The sequence below is a fragment of the Chroicocephalus ridibundus genome, chromosome 1 (genome assembly GCF_963924245.1).
Source record: "Chroicocephalus ridibundus chromosome 1, bChrRid1.1, whole genome shotgun sequence".
Taxonomy (NCBI): domain Eukaryota; kingdom Metazoa; phylum Chordata; class Aves; order Charadriiformes; family Laridae; genus Chroicocephalus; species Chroicocephalus ridibundus.
This window is the reverse complement of record NC_086284.1, coordinates 191101757-191127040: the sequence shown is the minus strand read 5'-3', so window position 1 is coordinate 191127040 and position 25284 is coordinate 191101757. Positions and strand designations below refer to the sequence as shown.

The window sequence follows — 25284 nt, the reverse complement described above, 5'->3', positions numbered from 1 at the left end:
GTCAGTGTAATGAAATCTGTGCCTGTGCCTCAGCTGCTGCCGATTTACTTGCTCCTGTGTTTGCACAGATCTGCCAAACTCAGTAGTTTCTGTTAATCTCTGCATGGGTGTCATTGAGGTGCAGCACGTAGTCTGTCCCAGAAAGTCAGGTTTGGGGAAGAGGAGAGAGGGGTGATAGTTTCCCATAGAGTAGGTCCAACACCTGGGGGCAGTAATTGCTTAAACTATCGCATATAGGCTCCCCACTGTTTGCGTGACAGCCATCGGAGATTTATAGCAGATTGGAAACACCGATCATTCTTCAGGGTGATGTAAGCTGACCTCCAGTAGATGCTCTACGTAGCAGATGAATTGTACCCTGGGAGTCTAGTGTAAACAGATAGATAGGAAGTTTACCTGACAGGTCATACGTAGAAATCCGTATTTGGCCAAATGGATCCTTTCTATGTGAGTAGAAGGGAGGAACACTGATATTGAGATAAGTTAGAGAAAATGAGGTTCTTCCACTTTGTTCGTTTTCTTTTTTAAGATTTTATTGTGGAATATTTCAGGTAAATCCTAAGAATGGTAAAGCAAACACTAGTCAGACAAGAGAAGGAAAATATTAGCTCTGATTGCTTGAACTTTGCCCGAGTTGAAGTTCATGTTATCTATTTAGACATATAAAATTGGAAAACAGTGAAGCCAAAAATACCTAATGTCTTTCACAAGAAATACTGGTTTTTAGTAAGACAGATGTTTGGTAAGTTTCTAGTTTATCTTGGATACATTGAAAAGTGTAAATAGCGTAGCATTAGTTGGCATTCCTCATGTAATTTTATTAATCATTGTCACAGTATCCCAACATTTAGTAGTACAGCTAAATTTCAGCTGACAAGTCACTGTTAATGAGGAAATTTTGTTGGATATTCATAGGAATTTGATTTCAGCTGTAGCCTAGTGGACAGTGTAGAGTTGCTTTTCACATTTACTGTTTAGCATGTTGTAGAAGCAAGTGAGAGGAGGTCTTAAGAGGCTAAAAATGAGATGGATTTTTTTCATTCCACAGTGCATTGCCATCAACAACAAAAAAGAAAGCTCAAAGATCTTGCTAGGCGTTGCTATGGCCAGCAGCCTGTCATCTGAAGTTACCCAGTATTGTCATGGGCGCTTGTTAATTGTGGGGATAGGTTTGCTTCTTACAATGAGCAATTCAAAGAGCTTTATTAATAACTATTGCACAAATATGAATGTGTCACTTTTGCTTCTGGCTTTCATTATTTGTCAATTTATTGAGCTTGTTTTCTCCTCTACCAGGGCCATCAAAGGTGTACGTAGGAAGGCAGTGAGCTCTTAAATAGAACTGTTGAAAAAGGGAGTGGATTGAATCTGGTTTTTTATGTTACCAATTTATATCAGCATGTAGGTAGCCAAGACTTCAAACTCTTAAACCCTTGCTTGCCTTTTTTTCCCCCCCTATCTGTTCTTGTTCTTTTTCCCTTTTTCCCCCCACTTTGAATTCAGCAAATTGTGGTTTTCCAGAAGGAAATAATGGCTGTTCTAATTCCAGTTTTCTTCAAATATTAAAAAACTGTTTCTTTTGAGGGGAGTTGTTGATTAAGACCTAAACCCGCATTGCATCTACCTGAAGCTTAAGTGCATGGTGTTAGTTAAATTTTGGGATGCAAAATCTGGTTCGGTGATGGATGAAGAATTTCATACTTGTTTTTGAGATTGTCAGAGATGACTGCACTTTTTTTCTGAAGAGCACTGATGGAATTAAGGAAAATAGTAGTTAGAAAACTTGTCTGGTGGATGTAATAGTATTTTCTAATTCTATATGGCTTAAATATTTTATTGCCTGATAAAATAGAATGATTCAAATAAGTTGTTTGGGGTTTTATCCCATCCCAAAATGAAAAATACTGCCTTTAGCAAAACTGAGCTCTGTTTCTTTTATATACAGAGGATTGTGTTTTGTTTAAAATACCAATTAATATAATTTGTTCTGTTGGAAGTTCAAGAATAATTGACTAATTAATTTTTCTATTTATTTCATAAACATACCTTAAATGACAGTTCCATTTAACACTCTAGAAAGAAATGTCTTTTAAAAACAAAACCAAACAAAAAATAGTATGCAAGACAGCTGGGTTTTTGTTCTTAAAAATGGACTGCCAGGAGAGAACAGTTAAGGTGTGGGATTGTCCCACCAAGAGTGGCAAACCTGCTCTTCTCACGCTGTTCTGGGAACCTTTGGTGAGATCTTGTAAATAAATGTGAAATGAGCTCGTATGATTCTTCTTTATTAAAAATGTTTTCAGTTGTTGAAACTTACAGCTAACGTTAGGTCTCTATTGCTGTTAAACAATTAAAATTATCTAGTAATTAGGATCATTTAAAAATAACTTCTACATGCCTGACCTGTTCTGTTTGTAACAGGATTCAGCAACTGCTGATTACTCTGTGGTTGAGTTTGGGGATATGATTTGGCTTTTTGCAGGCAATATTAATGTGGGTGGAAATTATTTGGAGGGGTTCATCTCTTCTAGGTAAAGAGTATTGGATTTTTATTATTGCATTAGTCAGGACTGTGTTACAAAGAACGTACAAGTTGGACGGTCATTTGTTTACTGACAGAATTGCTAGAAAGAGGTGGGCTTTGGGCTTTTTTGTTTTTAAAGGAATAGTTAATCTTCAAAGTGAAGAGTAGGTAATTTATTTATTTTCTAGACAATTCTGGATAGAAAAGAGAGAAAACATTAAATAATTTTAAAATACTGCCACTGAAGTGATTTGAGAGGTATGTGAAACCCCTGTTATGAGCCAGTGTTGCCTATCACACTTTTCAGCTGGATGTTGGCCTAATTGGTTCCTTGGTGGAGATCCAAGGAGCTACGAAGATCTCTGAAGAGTAAGTGCTCAAACCATGGTTTAAATCACATAAAAGGTGATATCTACATCTATAGTAAGAGTGTCCAGTAGCCTTAAACTTTATGTTATGATATGGTCATGCGTATGTGAGCTGAAAACTTTAATGGACAAAATCAAATATTAACTTTAAGATGTGATCAAACATGCAAGACACTTTTATTTATTCGTTTATATTAGCCTACCACAAACTTCTATTTAATTTACAGCATCATTGATTGCTTAACAGAAGATTTTATTTATCTTATTTCTTTAGTTTAAACCATTAGTTTTGAGGCAAAACCTTCCTGCCTATTTTACTGCCTTTTTGGTTACACAAGCAATGATTCATAAATAAATGTTTAACTCCACTAGAGTTAATGCAGTATTTGCACAGGGATTATAACGTATTGTTTGAAAAATTAATACACAGTGGATTATAAAGTATTGCTTGAAAAATTTAATACGTATCTCTACTCTGTTCTGGGCATCAGTTTGAAATTGGATAGCGGACGACCTGTTGTAGTCACTACCTCAAAATCTCAACAGGTAGGAAGCATTATTTGCGTTTTTAATTCAGTATTGGAGCATGATTCTGGAATTAAAGTTCCTGTAAATCCAGTGTGCCTGTCTGTGCCTGCTCAAAGCTCACCCTGGAGAAGAATGCGGGGGGGGAAAGCCCAGAACAACTAACTTACTATCATGGTACTTGGTCAAGGGAAACTGGACCTCAGATGCGTCTTTAAAAGTCCCTGCACAATGGTGCCAGTGTCTTAAGAAAACCCTTCGTCTGCAGTTGTTTTGGAGCTTACATTAATGAAAGGGCAGATAAATGGGTATCATATCAAACACAGTATTGACAAGTGGGTCAACAGCAGATGCTGAGACAAGAATATATCAGAAGTGCTGCTGGCGTGTCACTGTATGGTTGGTTACCGTTCAGTCTTTCAGTGATTTCATGGTCTAGGAGCTACTGAATTTGCATCTTCGAATATGGAATTTGTCATGGATTTTCTTCCATTAGTTTGCCCAGCTACATGAACTTTAAGCTTAATTATACATTTTGTGAAGAAATAACTTTTTTGGTTTTTGCTTTGAAGCTGTCTTTTTATGCTTTTCCTGAATGTCTCCTACTCTTAAAACAACCAGAAGTTGTTCCATATTTACCTTTCCTCTCTCATTCATGATCTTGTGGAGGTGTGTCCTTTCCTGCTTTCAACTGCCTTTTTCTGGCCTCTGTTTAGGTGTTCCTCATACAGAAGCTGTGCTCTATCTGTCCCATGTTGCCATGTTCTCTATCTCTAGACCTGCTGCATTGGTAGATGAAAACAAAGCAGAAGTGCATGCAGAATTGACTTGATATAGGATGTGTGACGGAATTACTCTGTGATTAATTTTTCGCTTTTGTTCTGCATGTCGCTCTTAATAGTCTGTATCATTCTGCTTTATTTTCTTGTCAGCTCAGTGCCAAGAAGCTGTTGCTGTTGTAGGCAGCTCTGTTGTAACCCAAAGTTCATGTCTCAGAGTGCTGGTAGTCAGCTCCAGGTCTGTTGCTATATATCTAAATTTAGGATCCCTTATCTGTGGACTCTTTTGACCCTCCTCTGACTTCCAGAGAGAACTGCAAATCTGCCTTGTTCAGAAGGAAACAAGAAGAGTTGCTATGAGAGCAAAATTCAGCGTTAGGAGGCATTGCTACTTTGCTTTAAGAAAGGACTGGCTAGTTAAGAATATCTGCTCTCTGCATGTTTCTTCTTCCTCATCTGTCATATTTCTTAAGTTTTAAAGAAAAATGGTATTTGGAAATAGAATAATTGCTTAAGAATAGACCGAATGAAGTAATGGGCTAAAAGAAGAACAGTGCTAAACTTGGGATTTTGTATTTGTGATGTTTTCCCTCAGTAAGTGTTCAGTCGTTTGCTTTTTTCCTTTGTAATTAGCTGTTCTTCAAACAAAACTTTAGCAACTGCAGGTCATTTGAGCATTTCACAGTTGTCTGGAGCATGCAGTAAGATTCAGAATATGGTGGCAGAGAAACTATGAAATTTTATCTAAATTGCACCAGAATTAATTTGCTTTGAGAATACACTTTGAACTTGGCTAGTGCTTTCTGGCTTGCTGCTGTATGGGTTCTGCACTTCGTTGACACAAGAAATAGAGATTTGTACGAGTCGTGCTTGTTTTGCCCCCTTTGCTGGTAGGACACTGTCTATACCATTTCTTGCTCTCTTTTGTCAGTAGGGTGTGTTCTGTCCTGCATGATTTTTTTCTGCTTAAGGATCTCCTGAAAGCTCTGGAAAAGTGACCCACAGATTTTAGCAGAAACCCCTGTGGGGGCCAGCCTGTGAGTTGGGTGTTTCTCTGCTCTAGCTGTCACTTGGCGACTATGCTAGCACCTTTTCTTATATAGCATATCTCTCTGAACTTGGGTCATTTGGGAAATAATGAGGGATACCAGTCAAATGTAATACTGTATTTTTTTGTCCAGTCTAGTAACTTTCTCATATATGCTTGTTGAATAGCAAGCAGAATATGTGATTTCTTGCATAGCTTCCCTATTTTGTTAAAACTAAATCATGTCCACTCCCTTCCATCTCAAGTGCCGTCTCGCACAAGGGAGTATAAACACCTAGTTTTAAACGTGACTCATTTTGATGATTGTACAAGTGTGCTAGATGATTATTTTTGAAGAGAAAATTGCTGTGACATCCCTAAGCCAAACTTAAATAGGGAGTAACCTGGATGGTTGGTTTGAATCTTCTAAGTACACAACTATCCATACTTGTCCATCATACTCAGTCTTGCTGTAATTGAAGGACAGGTGAGGTGGAGGTGAAGGTGCACTGCTTTGCACACATGGAGGGAGAGGGGGATGGAAAAAGTTGCCACTGGAAGAAATCTGTTAGTTATTTCCTGCTAATTGAAACAGAGCACATCAAAGAAATTGCCCTAAGTGGGTTACAAACAGAAATCTTTTAGTGATATGAGGACAGGTCATGCTGTAGGCTAGTTCCAGGCTTTAGCAGATATTAGTTAGCTTATGCTTGATACAGTTTTTAAACATTTTTTTGGTAATACAAAGGGTGCTACAAAAACTTTCTGGAACCATGTTGTGTAAATGTGTTAGTTGTCGGAGTCTAAGCTTAGAGTCAAAGCTCTGCTCTTGAAAACTTGTTAGCTGATCGGCTTGTAGGTGCAAAATCAGTAGGTAACTTTTATTCAACAGACTTATATATATTTATACTAGGTGTGTGCACACATTTGTGATGAAGAAACACAAAAGGAATTAGTGAAGATCATACCAGTGAGTATGTATTTTTCTTTCCTAGGGCAGAAATGTCCTTTTAGTAAGGTATACCAAGGGTTTTCTTGCGATAGGAATTGTGGTTAGCCACGACCAGCATTTTGTTTAGCAGTACATTATGTAAAGCAAGCTAGAAGAAGTGGATATTTAGCAGCAAAAGAGGGAAAATCATCATGTTTAATTACTTTGAAGTGCCAGAATTTAACCTGCAAGACTTCTTTTTAGCAAGATGAGGAGCATGGAAATAAATCTGTCCTTGGAGATCAGCAGACGATTTTATCTGTGACTTCCTGACTGTGGTCAGTTTGATTCCCCGCCCCCCAGTACTTTTGCCTAGAAGCTAATTCACTGAGACTGGCAAGATCAGGCAGACATCAGTGATGGCGTGAATTCCTTTTCCACTATATCCAAAGAAATCTGTATTCTGGGTTAAACTTTCTTTCTGACATGTAATATCATCCACAGTATTTGCCATGAACATGACTGCTACTAGGAAATCTTTTATTGTTTCATTTCTAAAATGTTTGTCATGTTAATGCTCATGGACAGAAATCTGAAAGCAAAACTTCCCAGGGACTTGAATTTCACAGGACAAACTGAACAAAATCAGTATACTGAGAATACTGCTAGTTTCTCAAGTATCTGATAGTCCCTTCCTTCTCCAAGACCTGGAATTTTGTGTTCGACTAGGGAAAGGGGACCTTGTTTTTGTTATGTGCAGGTAAAGTAATCTCTGGGTTCGTTATGTAACGTCTTTTAATTGGAAGATGGGGATTTTGCCATGGAGATAATGAGACACTTTGTATCTAATGTGCAATTTTTTTTGTTGTTGTTTTGTTTAGTGGGAGACTTTGATAAGATCTGGCGTGAGCACTGTGAGGATGAGGAAACTCTGTGTGAATATGCTGTGGCAATGAAAAACCTTGCCGATAATCACTGGGCAAAAACTTGTGAAGGGGAAGGCCGAATTGAATGGTGTTGCAGGTAAATCTTAATGTATTTGAAAGATGCAATTGCCCACTTCTACTCACAGTTACTTATAAGACAAGTCTTAAGTGTGGGGTTTTTTTGCCGGTTTTAAAGATTTGTTCTATAGCATGTTAATGATTTATTGCTTCCTAAAATAAGTACCTTCTTAGTGTTCCAACTTACCAAGAAAATATAGCTTATGAAGTGTTTTGTTATAAGGTGGCCCTTTTTTTAAGTATCTTCATCAAACACCTTTTTTTTTTTTTTTCCCCTCGAATACTGAGGCTGTTTGCAAGTAAACCTCTGAAGTCATTTTCTATCGGTTTGTCTGAACCTAAACTGAACATATACAGTGAGTGTAGCTAAAGTTTCGTTTTCAGGGCTTTGGTTTGATTTGTGCGTATAATTGTGTTTGATCTCTAAATGCAAATCTCTGCTGCTTAATTTTCAAGTCTTAATCTTGACTTTAACCTCTGTGAAACTTGTTTTAAATGGATTTTAAATTTTAAAATTCCTGTCATAAGTATCTAATTTTTATTGGGCTGTCCTAATAGTAAAGTTGCGAAGTGAGTTTGGCTAGACTGTTTCAATCCTTGAAGAAGATAAACTCCTAAAAGAGGAGAAATGTTGGTCACTCAGGATTCATGCATACAGTTGGCATCCAAGGCATACCATGGAACCTGTACAGCTGAATAAAACAAAATACTGTTGAAATCTACCAGGGAAGAGAATTTATCAATGGTCCACCCTTTGGGTATGACTTTAGACAGGCGAAAAGTGACATTGTGTGCCAGTCTGTAGGTTCTGCAGGTGAGTGCCGCAGTGTGATGAGCAAAACACAGCAAAGAGAAGCAGGCATGGTGTCACTAAATTTAAAGTAATTATATGGGTCTTTGAGCCCATTTAAAAAAAAAAAAAAAAAAAGGAGGGGGAACAACTGTGAAACAGTTGATCTAGGGTACTTTTTGGTGTCAACTTGAACTGTTCTGTGGCTTCTGGAAATGTAGCAAGTAATAGTAAGCTCATTTGCTTTTTCCCTACAACAGACTCTTAAATACTTGAAAATAATTCCTTTACATATCAATCTTTTATCCTTTAGCTTAACATCCCCCACCCTCCAAAATAGTTAAGTGTTTCTCTATAGATCCTTTTCTGGACATGTTTTGTGTATCTTTATCCTAGTTACAAGTGAGGTGAATCAATTGGAAAGAACTACCCCCTAAAAAGGGACACGGCATTCCCCTGTTCTTGCCAGGGATAAATAAAATGAAGAAATACTGTTGAGGCTGTAGTAAACTTTTGTTACGCTGCTGACCTTGTTTGGTGGGTTTTTCGTGAGTTTTTTTTGTATTGGTGTGGACATTGATTTGTGCTCACTTGTAATCCCCAACTCCCCATTTCTCTTTTATAGGCTTCCTCAGTTGATAGTTGTTTTGTTGTATTGGTGCTATTTATTACTTCTGTGGAAATGCTGATATATGTACTTCTCTTTACTAAATTACATTCTTTTGAATCATATTGAATTCTAATACTGTGATTTCTTGCAGTATCTCCCCTTCCCCCCTCGGCATAGTTCACGGATCAGTTAAGAGCAGTACTGGCTGTTCCCAGTGTTCAGGTTATCTGTGAAAGTACTAATTGTACTGGACCCAGGACAGACTCCCATAGAATATTGCTCGATATTTTCTTACAATTTGATTGTCAAATAATGTGTGAAACTTTTTTCAACAGAGCGGTATGCACTTACTTGAAAGTAACTTCAGCTGAATGGTATTCCCTTAGCTTGTAGGACAGGATAATGTTCCTTGTGGACAGTTGATGGCCTGTGCATTCAAGTTGTTTGTGTCTCGCTTGTTTTCTTTTTGTTGTTCCTACAAGACATTTATTTAAATGTCCAGTTCGGGCTTTGCAGCATGAACTCGTATTGAGAAGAGAATCCACCTAGCAAGAGACATTAAAATGCTCTGTCTCAGTATAAAGCTTTAGTTAAAGCACATACCTTTTCAGTTTGCAAAGCCAAGGGGTCAGGAGTTTTACATCAGTAGAAAAAGAGGTGTGCTTTTCTCTTTTGTGTGTCTCGGATTAAACCCGGGCCTGGATGGATAGATACCAGAACATATTGGATTGACTGTGTGTGTTCTGCAGTTTTTTGTTCCCTCTCAACGGGCCAAGAGGTGTGCCAGACAGATGGCAGGTCCTATTGCTGCTGCTACCCCTTGTCTCTGGGTGCATAATTGCATACAAGAGAACTTGACTTGCATGAGACTTCACTGAAAGCTTTTGCTCAGTGCTTTAACTGTGTCACCATGACAGCAGGAAGGTAGCTGATGTATTGGATAAAGTTTAATTTGGGAGTGGAATGCTGAAAATACTTGGGAACCACTGGTGTGTCCCTTCTGAAGAAAGGATAGTCTAGGCTTTTTTGTTTTTCTTTGAAGAAATATCTTTTTCGAGATCTGAAACTGAGAAGTGTTTTTTTCCACTAGTTAAAAGAAGTTCTTTGTGTGTTGTTTTGTTTTTTAAAAACCTTACCTTCATTTTTCTTATATTCTCCTGTAAAGAAGCACCTGATAAAGTAAATCAGAGAATGCAGAATAACCACTAGAGAAGCCATGTGTATGTCTCAGGATTGAGAATAAAAAATTTCTTGCAGGGTTCCCCTTTCGAAAGCCTTTCTATCTATTTAGTTGAAGTCACTGGAAAAATGCTTATTCTGACATTAATTTTTAAACCAGGTGACATAAAACTTATTTTTATTTTACTTCATTATTTCTTGATTTAAACAAGGACACATCCAGACTTTAGAAGCTATAGAGGATGGAAAGCAGTGCATGATAGATTGTGCTGATGACCATATGTTGCATTGTATAGTGACAGTTTTACTTATTGTTTCAGTGCAACATTAGACATCTGTTAGCTGGCGGTGGAGCCAGGAGGGGAAGAGGGATTGAAACTTTGCCCCTTCCAGATGTAGTTTAATGATCCCCTGAGTGGTGGTGTAAAAAGCCTGCAACACTCAACTGTCCTTCCTTTAACGTTCTTTTTAAATCTTTAGAAAACTGAATACAGTAGCGAATGGTATTTGGAAACTAATATTTTTGTTTCTCTTTCATTTCACTTATTTTACAACACAAAACTTAAACCAAAATGGGGTAAGATGATGTTTATCGTGAATAGTTATCCTAACTCTTGATTTTTTTGCTGGCATAGGTAGGCTGGTGAACCTCTGCATGGACAACAAATGCCAGCCTGTTCTGGTTCTAGTTAAAACAAAATAAGATAGACCAGCAGGTTTGCTTCTTTCTGTTGCTTTTGCATCAGTGTTAAGACTTGTGTTGACTTGGCAATTTTTTTTAAATAACAAAAACCAAAATCTGAACTTCTAAATAAAAATTACCATCGTGACAAAGCACTATTTAGATCTGCACCTTTTTAAAGTCTTTTGACTTCCATGAGTAAACTCAAGAAACACGGACTTGGATGAAGTTACTGTCAGGTGAGTGCAGAACTGTTTGGAGAAACTTGCAAAGAATAGATGTTAGAGGTTTATCTTAAATATGTGAATTATTGAGGAGGACTCTGTCAGTGTCTGTCCCTGTATCCATTACTAATCAATATTTTCATTAGCAATCTGCTAGAATAAAGTCTTATTTATTAAATTTGCAAATGAGATCAAACAGAAAAGAACTGTCACTCTGGGAGCAGGATTAAAATTAACAGTGTTGTTAACTATACCAGATATTATCAATTATACAAATACAGTCCAGAGAGTAATTGGTTGTGTCAGTCTTCTGGAAAAGCATTTGGATTCTGTAGCAGGCCACAAGCTGAATATGAAACAGTCATGTGGTGCTTTTGCAATAAAGGCAAATAACATACTGGAGTGTGTTAATTAGATTGTCCACAAGATACATAAAGTACTTCTCAACTTTATTTAGCATTGCTCTTAGCCAAAACATCACCTTGGCCACTGCACTTTAAAAAAAAACAAAAACAAACAAACAAAAAAAAACCCAAAACAAACAGTAGCTTAACTCCAAGAAAGATGAAGAAATGATCAAAAATCTTCTATTTTTTTCCACAAAAGCCTTGTGTGTTTTTTTTTTTTCTAAAAACTAACTGAAACTCTCTAGTCAAAAGAAGAGAAGCCAGAGTGATCTCTTACAGGATCTTTGAGAATAACACGTCTCTGCTAGACCTGGAAAGCTCATCCTGTTTGGGTCTGGAAGACTGACTGAATGAATGTTTGAAGTCCTTTCAACACTGTTTTGCAGCTTTTCTTGATGAATGTAGTTAGTCGAGCAATTCACTTTCAGGAGAATGGAATTAAGAGGGAGGTGGCATAAACAGGAGGAGTGAAACCATTTAAAATAGAAAAAAGGCATAATGTTTATTGTTCATGTTTGTATGACAGTCTTCATTTTGCTCTTAAATAATACTTTGTTCTGACAAAACTATATCTGTTTGAACACTGGAGCTAATTAGAACAGTGATCATATGGTAACTTTTGGCTATGTTCAAGTTCTTGGAATCCTCCAGTAATGAAGGACACTGCTTCCAGAAGCTGGCTAGGGCTGGAGGGGTGGACACAACACCAGAGAAACATCCGATTACAGACCTAATTGTGTTTCTCAAAACCCTAGAACTGAGACCAAGTATTAAAAAATAAAATGGAAAAATGTAGAGAAGTTTCTCAACTAGAAGTTTAACAAAATATAACTGTGATAATAACAAGTTATAATACTTTAGGTTGAGAAACCTAGTTGTCTCACTTATAGCTGAATACAGGATTTCCTTAACCTAAAGCTGGGTGTGCATGACAATAGCAAAATATTTTCCATTCCAGATAAACTTTTCTGCTCTTCTAGATATGATTAATGGGTGCAAGGGAAACTGAGAATTCCCCCTTCCTTGATTTTTTTTTTTTTTGGAGGTTGGCAGGTGGGTGGGTTAAGCCCGTAGAAGAGTTTACTCTTTTGCTTTTTTTTCAGGACAGCAGCTCTGTCAGTTGACACTAATAAACTTATTCCTCAGTGTGTGAGAGGACGGGAAAAACGTTTTACAGACAGAAACCATGATAAGTCCAGAGTTTCCTTCAGCTCTGAAGGGAAGTATGTTATTTGTCTGTACCGTCAGTGAACTTCATCTTCAATATTAGGTTTTGATTAGTAAATACTGCAAGGAACATGAGTCAAGCTCATGTTTTCCTCATTATAAAGCAGAAGGGAAGGGATGGACTGTGTCAGTTCTTAGCCTGTAAAACTGGCTGCTTGAAACCCTGAGCATTGATAACAGCTATCAGAAACTGCTTTTGGCCATGATAAAAGCTGACCACACCAGTTTTAATTTAGTTGTTCATTATTACTTGATGAGGAGAACTACCTACTGATTCTTTCATGGGGTTTTAATTTCATAAGGTGTTTCTTTAGGAATTCCCCCCTCCTTTTTTTGAAATTATATATTCTGTTGAAAACCTTGGGTTTGGTCGCTGTATTCGAAAATGAAGTTTCTCTTTCCTGGCTGGAGCATATTAACAAATTAATATGTATTCATATTGGCTTTTACTAAAACTTCCTATACGTGTCCAGCCTAAATGGCAGAACATGATGGTCAACTTTGAGATGTGAATTATGGAAAACAAGTTTCACTGAGGAAATACCTAGGGTTTGGGGTTTTTTTCTTAAAGCAAAGACATGAACTGGACACCTCACCTGTCTCTCTGCCAGCAGACTTAAACAGTTTAGACCTGAAATGTTTATTTCGCTGTTTGTGTAAACTGTAGCAAGTGTTAGCTCACGTAGCATTTACATTGCACAATTCTTCACAAACAAGTATGTTAATTGTAGAGCTATTATTGTTTCATCAAAGACTGAAAGCTTAAATGCCAGTTCAAAATGCAGACATGTCAGTTCTCAGAATTATCAAATAGATTCCTTAGTTTTATTTCCCTTTGTAGATAATTAAGGGATGTTCTGTTCGTTCCTTGAGACAATTGTTAAATGTAGTCTTATATAGCTGCATACGCAGAACCACACTGTGATCAATGACAGCTTTTAATGGCTGTGAAGTTAAACATGTGGCTACATCAAGTTGCCATGGGGTAAGCTCTGGTTGGCTACTGTGCAGTGACTGCCCAGGTGCTCGCTGTACCCCATGGTAGGTGTGAGATCGGCTTCCACGAGGCGGGTACACATACAGCTCCTCTGTGGCCACAGAAGCCAAAAGGGCAACATGTAGTAATCCTGCCAGAATTACTGTAACTTCAGAAAGGCGTAAAATGGAGGTAACCCTCAGAGGTTATGAAGTGCAGTGTTTCCTGGGGTTTTGTGTTTGGATGGATGGATTTGGTTTTGGGTTTGGTTTTTTTTGGTTTGGTTTGGTTTTGTTTGCCTTCTTGTGGTACTGCACAGGTATGCAGACCAGGATCTGAATGTGAAGAATTTAACCCAGTCTTGGGCCTTCCTGTGGTTCTGGTCCCTCCATCTACCAGTGAAAACCCAGGAGCAGAAGATGCCTCTCGTCATGGTTGACTCTGATAGTGTCTTATGGGCAGACAAGGAAGATCAGTTAAGAAGAATATAGAATTATAAGAACTCAGTTGACACGATAGGCAAGAGTAGAAGGATGGAAAAAATACTGATTTGTACCAGTACCAAGAATGAGGAAGAAATGGCTTCTCAGTGACAAGAGGAGCTTATACTACACTTTACAAGTAGGTAGTTCTCCAGTGCAACAGCTCATTAAGCATTAAGGTGGACAACATACCAGCTTCTGGTGAGTTAAAAGGTTGATAACATCAATAATTGAGAAAAAGCCAAGGTTGCGAACTTTTTGATGTTCTGACTTAACATGTCAGCATCAATGGCAGTGCAACACTATTTCAACTGCCCTTGATTCTGGATGTCTTGAGAGACAATGAGGAAAAAGACTTAAAGAGACTGCAAGATGCTAACAAAGTAGTAAGGTAGCTGAGTTTCATTTTTTCCCCGAGTTTCATTTCTTTGACTAAATGACACACAGAACTAAATAGCTCTAAATTGATCATATGCTTATAAACAAATAATACACAATAGTATAAAATACATTTTTATTAGCATACCAGCCATAATTCAAGTGTTTTTTCTAGGGTTTTGTTTACTGATGTCTTTAATCTCTTTCCTGCTAAGTTAAGTGACTGGCTCCTTCTACTTTTAACTTTGTCGATTTTAGAATTGTCTTTCCGTACATGCAAGCTCTGATGGATGGAGTTGGGTGTGGTTTCACAGTCTATATATCTGGGAGTATTGTAGCCTGGACTGTTGTTCATGCTTTTGCATGTGATCTTGCTCCATATTGTTAAGAGGTGGATTTTATTTCTTTATTCCACCTGGCATCTCTTTGGTCTGAAAATAGCTTTGATTACTGAGGAACTGGAATTATAAACTTGTTGATTATAAATATAATGTTTACTGAGTTTATTTTTTATATAGCTGTGTTTTCTGCTCTAAGGTTACTGTCTGCATTTTAGACTTTTTATATATAGTACAAGAATGCCTAGGGCCTACCTGAGCAAGTAAAACTTCCTTGTGCTTTGACTTTGTTAGACACAGGTCAGTTTTGATCTTGAGGTCCTATAAGCATGTCAGCACAGAAATGCATCCAGGATAACTTATTCTTTTTCCCCCCCTCATGGCAAGAATTAGTAACCTGGACATAAAGCGTTACTGTAATTACACATTTACTGACTCAAAGTGGTCGTTTCCTACCATCTCAGAGTAAAGCAACTTCTACCTGTACCTGTTTGATTATGTATGTTTCCATTTGAGAAACTCAAGTCCAATGACTTGGTTTTATCCTTCACATCTTATATGGTGGAGAGGCTGGATATAATATCACCAACCCTTAGATAAGCCTGTGTATTCGGAGTCCTTGTCTCTGTGATTTAAATGCAGCATTATGCCAACATGTCCTTTCCTGAATCTGTGACGTGAAGTACTATGTTATCTTGATCCTGCTTTGTATAAGGTGTTATTAAACTACACTTGAATGTATGTTTTCTGAAACCTTTCCTTCAAACCTCTGCAGCTTTATTAGAGGAAAATTGAATTTCAAGAAAGCGTCATAAAAATGGGTTGTTATGAGAATATCATTCAAACAAGTACTATATCTGTTAAACTTTCCATGCAAGTACTTGGTTGGCACATCTAATTAAAAATACTGCTTTGTTCAGGGTGAGTCAGGCTTTTTAATTTCACAGCAACAAATTGTTTCCAATTTTAGTTCTATTTTGTGGACAAAATTCAGTTATTCTTGAACATAATGCTTGCTTCTCATACACTAATGCTGACTACTGGTATGCAGATGTAATTTAACATTTTTGATAACATTCATTCCTTTAAACTGGTATACGTTTCTGTTCTGGTGTGATCAGTTTATTTTTTTCTGGTTTCTGTTAGCAAAATAAGTATGGGGAAAAAATTGAAAGCTAAAATAAGTCTTTCACAATAATACAGCTACTGTAGATATCTGTTACTTAAAAACAAAAAACATCCCAGGCAAACTCAGTTAAAATTAAAAACTGGCATAAGTTAGCCCAGAAGCCTGGATTATGTTTCTTTTCCCCAACATTATGTGCCTTGCAAGACACAGATGTTTCAAAAGCCCCTGCATTTATGAGTAGCTAGTTATAACTCTTTGCACCTTAGTGGAGAACTGTGGTACTCAGGTGACAGCCGAAGTCTATGCTCTGGTGATGTTCTGCCAAGACTTCTGCTATCTTCCTCTAAAAGTCTATCCAGATAAAACTATTTTGAATCTTTTACTCAACTGTGATTTACGGCCCAATTTCTGGAAATAAAACACCAATTGACTTCAAGTGTGTCTTTACGTGTATTGCATCTTTCCTAAAGCTGATTTACCAAAGTTGCAGTAAAAGCCAGATTTGTTTAAAAGCTGACATGACTTGTATCTCTTAAACCTCTGTCATGTGTCTTATCTATAGTAATGACCAAAAAATAGCACTCTCTTTTTCTGGGAAATTTTTTTTTTGTCTTTTCAGTGTATGCCGAGAATATTTTCAGAACGGTGGGAAAAGAAAAGCACTTGAGAAAGATGAAAAAAGGGCACTTCTTGATTCTAAGACCACTCCAGCTTTAAATGTTCCCCAGGCTCCCAAGATTGAAGATCCTTTGCCAAACTTTGGCTTGACAAATCATGAAGCTATAACAGAAGAGTAAGTGTTGCTTGTTTTCCAGACTTTTTCCCCCATTCTGTGTGTGATAAGACTTACCTGGACGTTTTTTTCCCTGGAACATACTAGATCAGTTAGATGTATTTTTAAGAGTTAAGAAGGGGCATTTTCATGTGAATATATACGTTTCAAGAAATATTTATGTTGTATATTTTGGTGTATGCCTTAAAAAAATTGTTTGCGAATGCTCTAACACTTTAATGAAGATGACTAAGCTGTCAGTTTCACTTTTGTATGTCATTGGTGTGCAATGCAATTTATATTAAACCTTGAGGTGAAATAAGGGAGACGTTAATTAAGTTAGAATCTAATGGTTGTTCAGCATTGTTGAAAAGTCAATTGCTTATGTAAGTACTAAGTGCCAAATGTAAATATCAGAGTACTTAAAACTTTCTCTTCATAAATAATTGCAGAGAAACTCTTGATTCCAATTATACACTTCAAAAGCAATTTTGAATTATAACCCTTAATTTTACATGTGCTAGCTTTCTGATGACAGGCTCTGCAGAAGTTGTAGTATCCTTGAGGTATTTTCCTAACAACAGTTTTAATTTTGGTTTTGACCTTCACTCAAGTAAGAATTTTATTTTTGGCATTCAGGAGTAGCTTTACTATTTCAGTTACGATCCCACCCTCCTTATTTTCTTAAATAACATGGGTCATGTTTGTGGCTATTCCATGTGTTGGAAAGAATTTAATATTTTTGCAAGTATAAGGAATAATGAATGCATAGGCATATTATCCTTAAGTGTTACACTTATGACTTGCTTCACATTCTTCATAGACCAATTCTTACAACTATCTGCAATGGTGTTTCTTCTGTTGAAGAGATTTTTCTTATTATTGTAGCACATCATCTGTGATCAGAACTTCCTTTAAGTTATAATATTAGGAAAGGAATGAGCATGTTACTAATGTCATTAGCAGATGTGTCTGTCCTTATGAGCTGGTATCTTTTGTGGTTTCTCATGTTTGTAAAGTAACTTGCAAAAGGCATAAAGATCCCAAATGCTTATGTAGTTGAATAGTTACATGCAGAACAAAAACACTTACCCTGTTGTTGTCCTATTGTGACAAGACAACAGATGCTTCCAAAATGGAAGTAGTGGCTTCTTATAAACTGACTTTCCCCACAGACTCCTCTTTTTAGTGCTCATTTTGCTAAGTCAGCCTCAAACTGAATACCTGGTTTTAATGAGGACTGCCAGGCACTTTTGCACAAAGGGCTGATGAGATACTAATACCTTATAACATCTCAATAATTCTGGCATTTGTTAACACATGGTTTTAGCATTACTATAAATAGCAGTTTGTTGGTACTTGTTTGATTCAATCAATAGGTTTGATGATCATACACTACTTAAAGTTGATTTGCCTTCCAGTGGGAGGCCTTGTTGTGGTAAAGCACTAGCTGTCTCTGCGTTTATGAGACAGCATTAGCTCTCCGTCTTCGTACTTTGTACAGTTTATAATGGCCATTGCAGAGCTAACTTCACATGAGTTTCTTCTTGCTACCAGTAGTCTGTAGCCTTACCTTTTGTTCTGACTAGTGTGTATAGAAAGTAGCTAACAGAGAAGTCTTCATTAAATAAATTTAAAAGTATTTGTTAATATAGTGAGTGATGATGATTTTTATCTTCATTCTCAAAACTCTAAAAATACATACATCCACAAACCTGGCAAAGGCAAGATTCGTAATATTTACCTGAGTAAGCAACAAATGATGGTAAGGTTTTTAGTAGCTGTACAGACCTTAAAGCAACAGTGCATAACTGTTCTAAGTTACTACCCAGAGAAATCAAAATTCAATTTCTTCCTCTATGCCCTATAGAAGAAATTACAGAGTTTATCAGAATGAAAATGGATTGTGTATTACACAAAGCATACTTTCCTCCTGAAATGCTTTTCTACCATGTCTTCACTGATCAATTAGTGAATTCTGAATCTTGGTGAGGTCTTGGTACGAGGAGTATGGGAGGAACCTCCCCATACACACACTCTTCTTCAAATACTGTCACTCAATTCTGGTCAGGTAACACTACAAATAAGAGTTGTGGGGTTGTCTATAGGAATGGCTAAGCCTATGACTTTTTGTTTTACTCTGGTTAAGTGTAAAGACAATAACTTTGTTCTTCCCATATGTAATCCCCTCTCAAGTAGTATTAAAAAGAGGCTGCTTACATAGGAACTCTTTCTGAGCTTACCTTTACTGGCAAGCCATTGTGGAGAGACTGTACTTTGCTTGGTAAGGAGCAGAGCTAGCTCAGGAATAAAAAGGTAGTACAGGTAGTAAAAAAGATGCTGGGAGATGTAGAGACAAATAGGAGGCACTCAGCCAGCTCTTAAACGTGACGGTAGGAAACATCATAGGAACCAGAAGGGCTAAGTTTACTGCAACTCAGGAAATCACTCAGCTACTTTGAACCCATTTTCAGTTGCTCATGTTGCTCGCCTCTTTGCCATATTAAAATTGGTGAGTCTCACAGAAATAACTAATGTGAACAGTCCTTTTTTAGTTTCATCTGTATGAAAAATAATGTATTGTCCACAGTAGTTCCTTCCATCCCAGGACAAGTTCTTATGTCTCTAACATTAAAACTGCACCTATTGTGAATCTGGACATGAAAATGGCTCAGTCTTGCAAGATAAAAGCAGCCGTTATCTGCTATTTAGCAGCTCCTCCCTTCAATAAATCAGTCCTCTCTTTGTTCTCTTTTTGAGTTGTTTCTCTTCTTTTTCTGTCAAATTAAGCAGTCTTGCTTTTTATCCTTAATGGTGAAAATCACAGCGTTTTTGGTATGAATTCTTCCCACATGTTGGTTTGCTTCTTAAGGTTCAACCTATCATTCCTTCTTTGATATAGCTCAGCAAGCTAGACCTTCCTAGTGGATATCTTTATGCACGGATAGTATGAAAGATTTGAGGCATACTAGTGTTGCCACTCAGAACCAGATACATAGCTTTGTTCTTCTCTTCTGACAACAGTATAAGGCCTCTGAATTTTTTTTTCCACCTCCCATCCTTGATAAATAATAAGAGTAATTGAAAACTGTAAACTAGGAGATCAGCACTTGAAGTGATTAATTTCAGAGATAAAGTGACTTTCCTTATGGTCGTATAACTGTGCTCTATTTCTATCTGCTTCCAAGAGAAAATGTTGCTTATCCGCACAACACCTAGTTGAATAATAGGTGCATTTTTAAGGGGGTATTAATCAAGAGCTGCAGTCCATTTAATAAAGTTCTTGGAATAAACAAGTGTGGGATACATTTAAAATGCACTGATTTCCCAGGTTATGTACACTTCTTTACCAGTTCCTGATGTTAAACTATTTGCGTTGTGTTTTTCTACCTGCACACTAATTCACTGCAGAACTGTGAATTCAAGATGTGCTTGGAGATTACCTGCAGTGGCAGAGTATTTCCGTTGCTTTTAATGTTGCCTTGACTGAATATCATTAGGAAACAGGGGACTGAAGGTTGATTAGCGATGAATTCCACAAGACTACAATTGTTAACAAAGTCATAGGCTCGCTGGATCAGCAATCGTCACAGTTATATTCTCACTGAGGAATGTGACTTAAGAGTTCCAGTGCTGAAAAAGTAGGCATCTGAACCAGTGGTCTTCAGACCATCTGAATTAGTGGTCTGTGCTCTCTGTATATGTTCAGTGACTGAATCTAAGTGCTTCTGAAGAGCTTCAAAATTATTTCAAGCACCTAACTAGGATCCTGTTCCTACTGATAACCGGCAGCCTGAGAATTGCTACTAAGAGATTCATTGCACCTGTGTTCTGAGAGGCAGCAAAACCTGACAAGCAACAGGAAGTCAAGACACAAGTGAGCATCTGAATCTCTGCTACTTCTAAGGTTTCAAAGTACATTTGCATTGAATTTAGACTACAAGGCTTCTTGGATGTGACACACAGTTACCAGAGTGAATTTGCCCTGTATCATATGCCTTAGATATGTTGTCCATTAGTGTAGAAGAGAGTTTCTGGGTTCTGCTCAGCGTGGAATCCAGCGTTGTAGCTTTCCGGAAGTGTGCCCCAATGCTGTAGTAGTCTGAAGTTGTGTCCCCCTTCACCCAGTCAAAAAAATGCTGCAGCCAAGAATGCAGGTTTTGTAAGAGAGGAAGACAGAATACATCACAGTGATTTTTCACTCTCCGTAAGTGAAGTGGGCTCTCCCGGAGATTAGAGGGCTTTGGGTTGTGCTGCTTAATTTTAATCTGTACGAGTATCTCATCAAACACTTTAAATGGAAAATGTTAAGATCTCTAGAGGCTGTCATTCTTCTTTATGGGAAATTTTATCTGCATTATATAGTCATGTTCCTTCTTGTGTTTCCTGTGGTCCCATGTGTCTTCTGTTCTTTTGCTGTTACCATTGGACTCTTATGTAGAATGCAAGCATATCTACAGACATACATTTTTGTGTTTGAATGAGAGAGGCTGCCATTAGTGTCTCCATTTGCTAGACAAGGATATGTGCTGGTCTGAGAAATCTCATACTAGCCTTATGTGGAAAAAGACACTACTTCAGCCCATGTTTGTGATTTATGGCCACTTGGATCTGAATGGTCACTCTGCAGTATTCAGATTCCTGTTGTACAGATTACATTGGGATTGGCATCCAAACTGGGAAAAAATTGTTGCTGTTGTCTTCATTCTGAAATCTCACTTGCTCCTGGCTGACTTAGAGTAGCCTGGTAACGTGTACACTTAAAGATAATTGTCGCACTATTTGCATTGGTGTGATGCTGGTATCAGGACAGAAGTATCCCCTGATTATCTTCTATTCCATGTAGAAGCAAAATCCTTAAACTTCGCATTATTATTCTGCCAAATGCATCAAGAAATCTTTTCTCGCTTCTCCAGCATCCTCTCTGTGGTAGATCACTGGGAGTCTAGGAGGAACACAGGAAACCCAGATCTCTTGATTGCTGCTTAAAGTTTTTTATTTTTTTCCTGCAGTATTCATACTGCTTTGTTGTTGCTATGAGTACAACCATGGCTTTGTTGGACTCCGTTGACCCTGCAGATTTATTTCTGAAAATTTTTGCAGTTACCTGTCTCTCTAGGGCTGAATCTTTCCCAGAAACATGACAAACGTTATTTTGGAGATGCCAATTAGAATTCACTACAGAAACTTCAGCAAAAAGCAACATTTGCTTGCTGGAAAGTTACCATTCTCCACCCTGAGAATTCCCTGTGGAAGCAGTGAGTTTGCCTTTGTTTGCCTCTATTAATGGATTTTGGATATTCTAAGATCTTACAAATCACGATGGAAATTTTTAGATGCAGCCCTGTAAATGATCCAATAGAAAGAGTTCAAACTGTTGTGTGCTAGTGGTGCTGTATATTTTCTTTTTTTCTTTTTCTTTTTTTTTGATACGCGGATGCACTCATTAAGTTGGGCTTTAAAGAACAGGCTGGTGTAAAGTCTGTACTAGCGGACTTGAACAGAATTGTTTAACTCCAGCATTTACTGGTCTATTGCAATTGCAAAGAAAAAATAAACAGCAAGGGCCTCCAAATTCAAAATGCACGGAAAATAAAACAAACTGAAGAACAATGTCTTTGACTGTAGGGTGTATTCAACAGCTGATTGCTTTATATTAGTGGTCACTGAGTGCAACATTCAAATTCTAATTGTTTTAAGAAGGACAGTGTACCAGGTTAGACAAACTAAGTGCCAGGATGAGGCAAAACCTTTAAATGACGACAAGATAGCTGACTGCCAGTACTGTCGTACAGGTGTGTTGATCTTATCTGATGCTGCATGATATACACTGGTAACTACCTTAGTCATGAAGAAAATGCCTATGGTTGCAAACTTGAAGACCACAAATGTTCCTCTAGGCATTGGTCAAAGAGACTGTCCTTTGGAAGATAAGAGTGCTTTCAGAGGCAAGTCAGCTGTCATTATCCTCAAAAGATGTCAGGCATCTTTTTTCTTTTCTTTTTTAAACTATGTATTTAACTTAAAGGAAAGAGCAACAATGTCTTTATCTTCATAAACGCATTTCAGGTTGGTTTTGCAGTTGGTTACAGGTGATGTCAGAGCTTCCCAAGAAAAGGCAAATCTCATCTGCCAGCCTCTAGCGTATCTTCTGCTTTGCTATAGTGGGAGCTTCTACCAGACAGTACGAGAGTGTCCTCTCTTCATTTCTTCAGTCTGCTATTTTATTTCTGATCTCCTGTTCTTCCAGGGTTTTTTTTACCCTAGGAAATTTTGGAATCTGTTTGAGATGATGATGTGCCAGTTACTCAGTGTGCTGGGTTTGGTGGTGGGGGGGGGTTTTTTGTTTGTTTCTTTGTTTGTTTTTTCATTTTCCATGATATTTTGGAAGGGTCTGTGTGCATCTCTGCAGCATTCTGGTAATGTATCAGAGTGTCCTCAGCAGTCTGTCAACCTCCTTCTGTCAGTCCAAGCAGTAACTCCTGATTTCTCAATCCCCCCGCCTTCTTTCTTAAAAATTCACCTTTTGTTCTTTGGTAGCATAGCTAAGCATTTAGCATTACAGCCATCAGTCCTCTTATCTATAATTTCACCTTGAATAGGAGGGTCATCACACAGTGGCAGATAAGGAGGTAGTTTGTGTGTTTGGTTTTTTGGGGGTTTTTTTTGCTTAGTAAAACGTTCTTCAGAATTCTTAAGGGATAAATCTTCATTTTTGAGTACTTCAGAATTAGTCTGATTAGGACTCTCTTTCTTAAACTAGATGGCTATTTTTGACTGTTTCTCATTAAAAAGCTTTTGGATATTCCAAAAGAAAACTGATGGCATGGCATGCAATAGACTTTTTGTTCCCAAGTAGTTTTGAGGGAATACTTCAATTCATTCAGATGTTTAGAATAACTTCCCTACAACTTTGCATGGACTCATCTAACTCTTTCACAGCATCCATTGAAAATAGAATTGGAGTGAACCTCCAGCATTTTAAAAAATATTAGCTAACATAAAGCAAATAAAATATTTTAAAAACTTTGCAGAGAATAACTAAATGCTTTCATTTCTTTGATATTTTTTGTTTACCTTGAAAAAACATTATGTATTCTCTTGTCTTTATTAAACCAATTATGGCACTTGACTTCAGATGCCCTTTAAAATTGGACTGACAAGGGGGTAGGTCACAGAGTGTTGCCAGTTTCCCTTTTAAACTCCTGAAATTTTAACTTTGGTGACTTGGGTGACTTCAACACCAATAAATACCACAAAAAGGTAAGTGGGAAACACAAAGCAGTAGAGAAAACCTGTCTAGTGGGCACACAAGTTGCCATTTTAGTTTCTTACTACAAGTTCACAAGTTAATAGTATAACAGCGGCTCTGAACATAAACTCTTCCGCTTGAGGACCATCCGCTTTACTGATAGAGCGTGGTCCTTTAGGTATCTCAGCAATTCAAGTATAGCATTCATTTCTATTAGTTACTACTGTGGTGTTCTATGAGAATTTTTTTGCATTAGTTATCTGAAATTGTAATTCAGAATATAGCTTCAAAAAAACATTTGATAAAGCTGAATTTTTGCTGCTTCTTAGATTGCTCCACTCCTTGGGGAAGATCCGATTACTTGATGTTGGTAGCTGCTTTAATCCATTTCTGAAGTTTGAAGAATTTCTGACAGTTGGCATAGATATTGTTCCAGCTGTTGAGGTATGTAATGTTTTCTGAATTTAATATAATTTGATTCTCAAATATTTTAGAATGCTTCAAAATGACGTTAAAAAAAAAAAGTATGTTTAATACTGAAGTATGTATCCTAAATATCTGTGCTTAAATAGGAACTGTGCCCCTCCTACAAGATCCTTTCCCATGAACAGGATCTAAAGTGTAGTTGTGTTGTTTTAAAAATCAAATTGTTTTCAGCAGTTCTGCCTTTATAATGTAGTTGTAAATCTTCAAATTGGAAGGTTCTAGTAGCCATCTTTTAATGGCATTTCAGATGAGTCTTTGCATCTTAAAAGGCGTAAGTAAAAATTGAGTGGGCTTATGGTTAGGCATGAACCTCATAGAAGCTGCATTCACTGACAGAAGGAAATGATCAGTGACTGTACTTGGGGAGGTTTTTTGGGGAGTTTTAGTAACCGGAAGTGCACTGTAATGGGGCTTTTCAGTTTTTTGCTAGAATTATTATTGAACTGCAACCCTAGGGACAAATTTATCAGCACTTTTGGGGTAAATTGCTTCGTTTTCTCTAGGTAGTAAGGTCCTCAAATGCACTAATTCAGCTGTAAGCATATGTTCTTTCTGTCGTTTGCTTTTGACTCAACTTTTGTCAGTCCTAATAGTTTATCAACAAAGCAAAATAACAAAGTGGAATGAAAATGAAAAGATACAGAAACAATGCATTTCTGACAGAAAAGCTTTTGACCATACACATCTTGACCACTTACAGTTTAAAATCATGCTCTATTAAACTCAGTGGCCTAAGGTAACCCTCTATAGAAGTGAGAGGTGAGAAGTGTACAAGTACAATATTACAGTTAACTTGAAAGTAATGTTCTTATTTGCTACGGTGTGGTTTACATGCTAAATGCATGGTATTTTGTTGTGGTCACCAGGTTTATTCCATTAACACCTACTTTATATTTTTGCATATATGCTTAGAGGTGATGAAAGATATTATTGAAAAAAAACCTGAGTCTGATAAATGGCTTTAAAAATCAATTCAGTGTTAGTTTTATCTAAAACACAAAGAAACTTTGAGTGGACTCCATCTTGCCTAATTTGAAGAATAGGCATCAGTTGCCCAAACACGATTGCCTTCCACTGCTTAAGAGGCTGTAGGACATCTGCATAGGGCTGCTGGGCATGGCACAGGATCTAAACGAGACGCATGCCACTGAAGTGGCAGGCTATGGCATCTAAAATGATAATACGTGGCAAGTA

At 37.4% G+C, this 25284-nt stretch overlaps 1 protein-coding gene across 1 annotated transcript in view; it reads left to right on the top strand.

Moving 5' to 3' along the window:
- The window catches only part of BMT2 (base methyltransferase of 25S rRNA 2 homolog), a 36854-nt gene that overhangs the window by 5898 nt on the left and 5672 nt on the right, over nt 1-25284 (top strand). The window contains exons 2-4 of the mRNA XM_063323194.1: nt 7036-7177; nt 16200-16373; nt 23934-24048. Coding sequence (XP_063179264.1) covers nt 7036-7177; nt 16200-16373; nt 23934-24048 — 431 coding nt within the window. The remainder of the gene's footprint in view (nt 1-7035; nt 7178-16199; nt 16374-23933; nt 24049-25284) is intronic.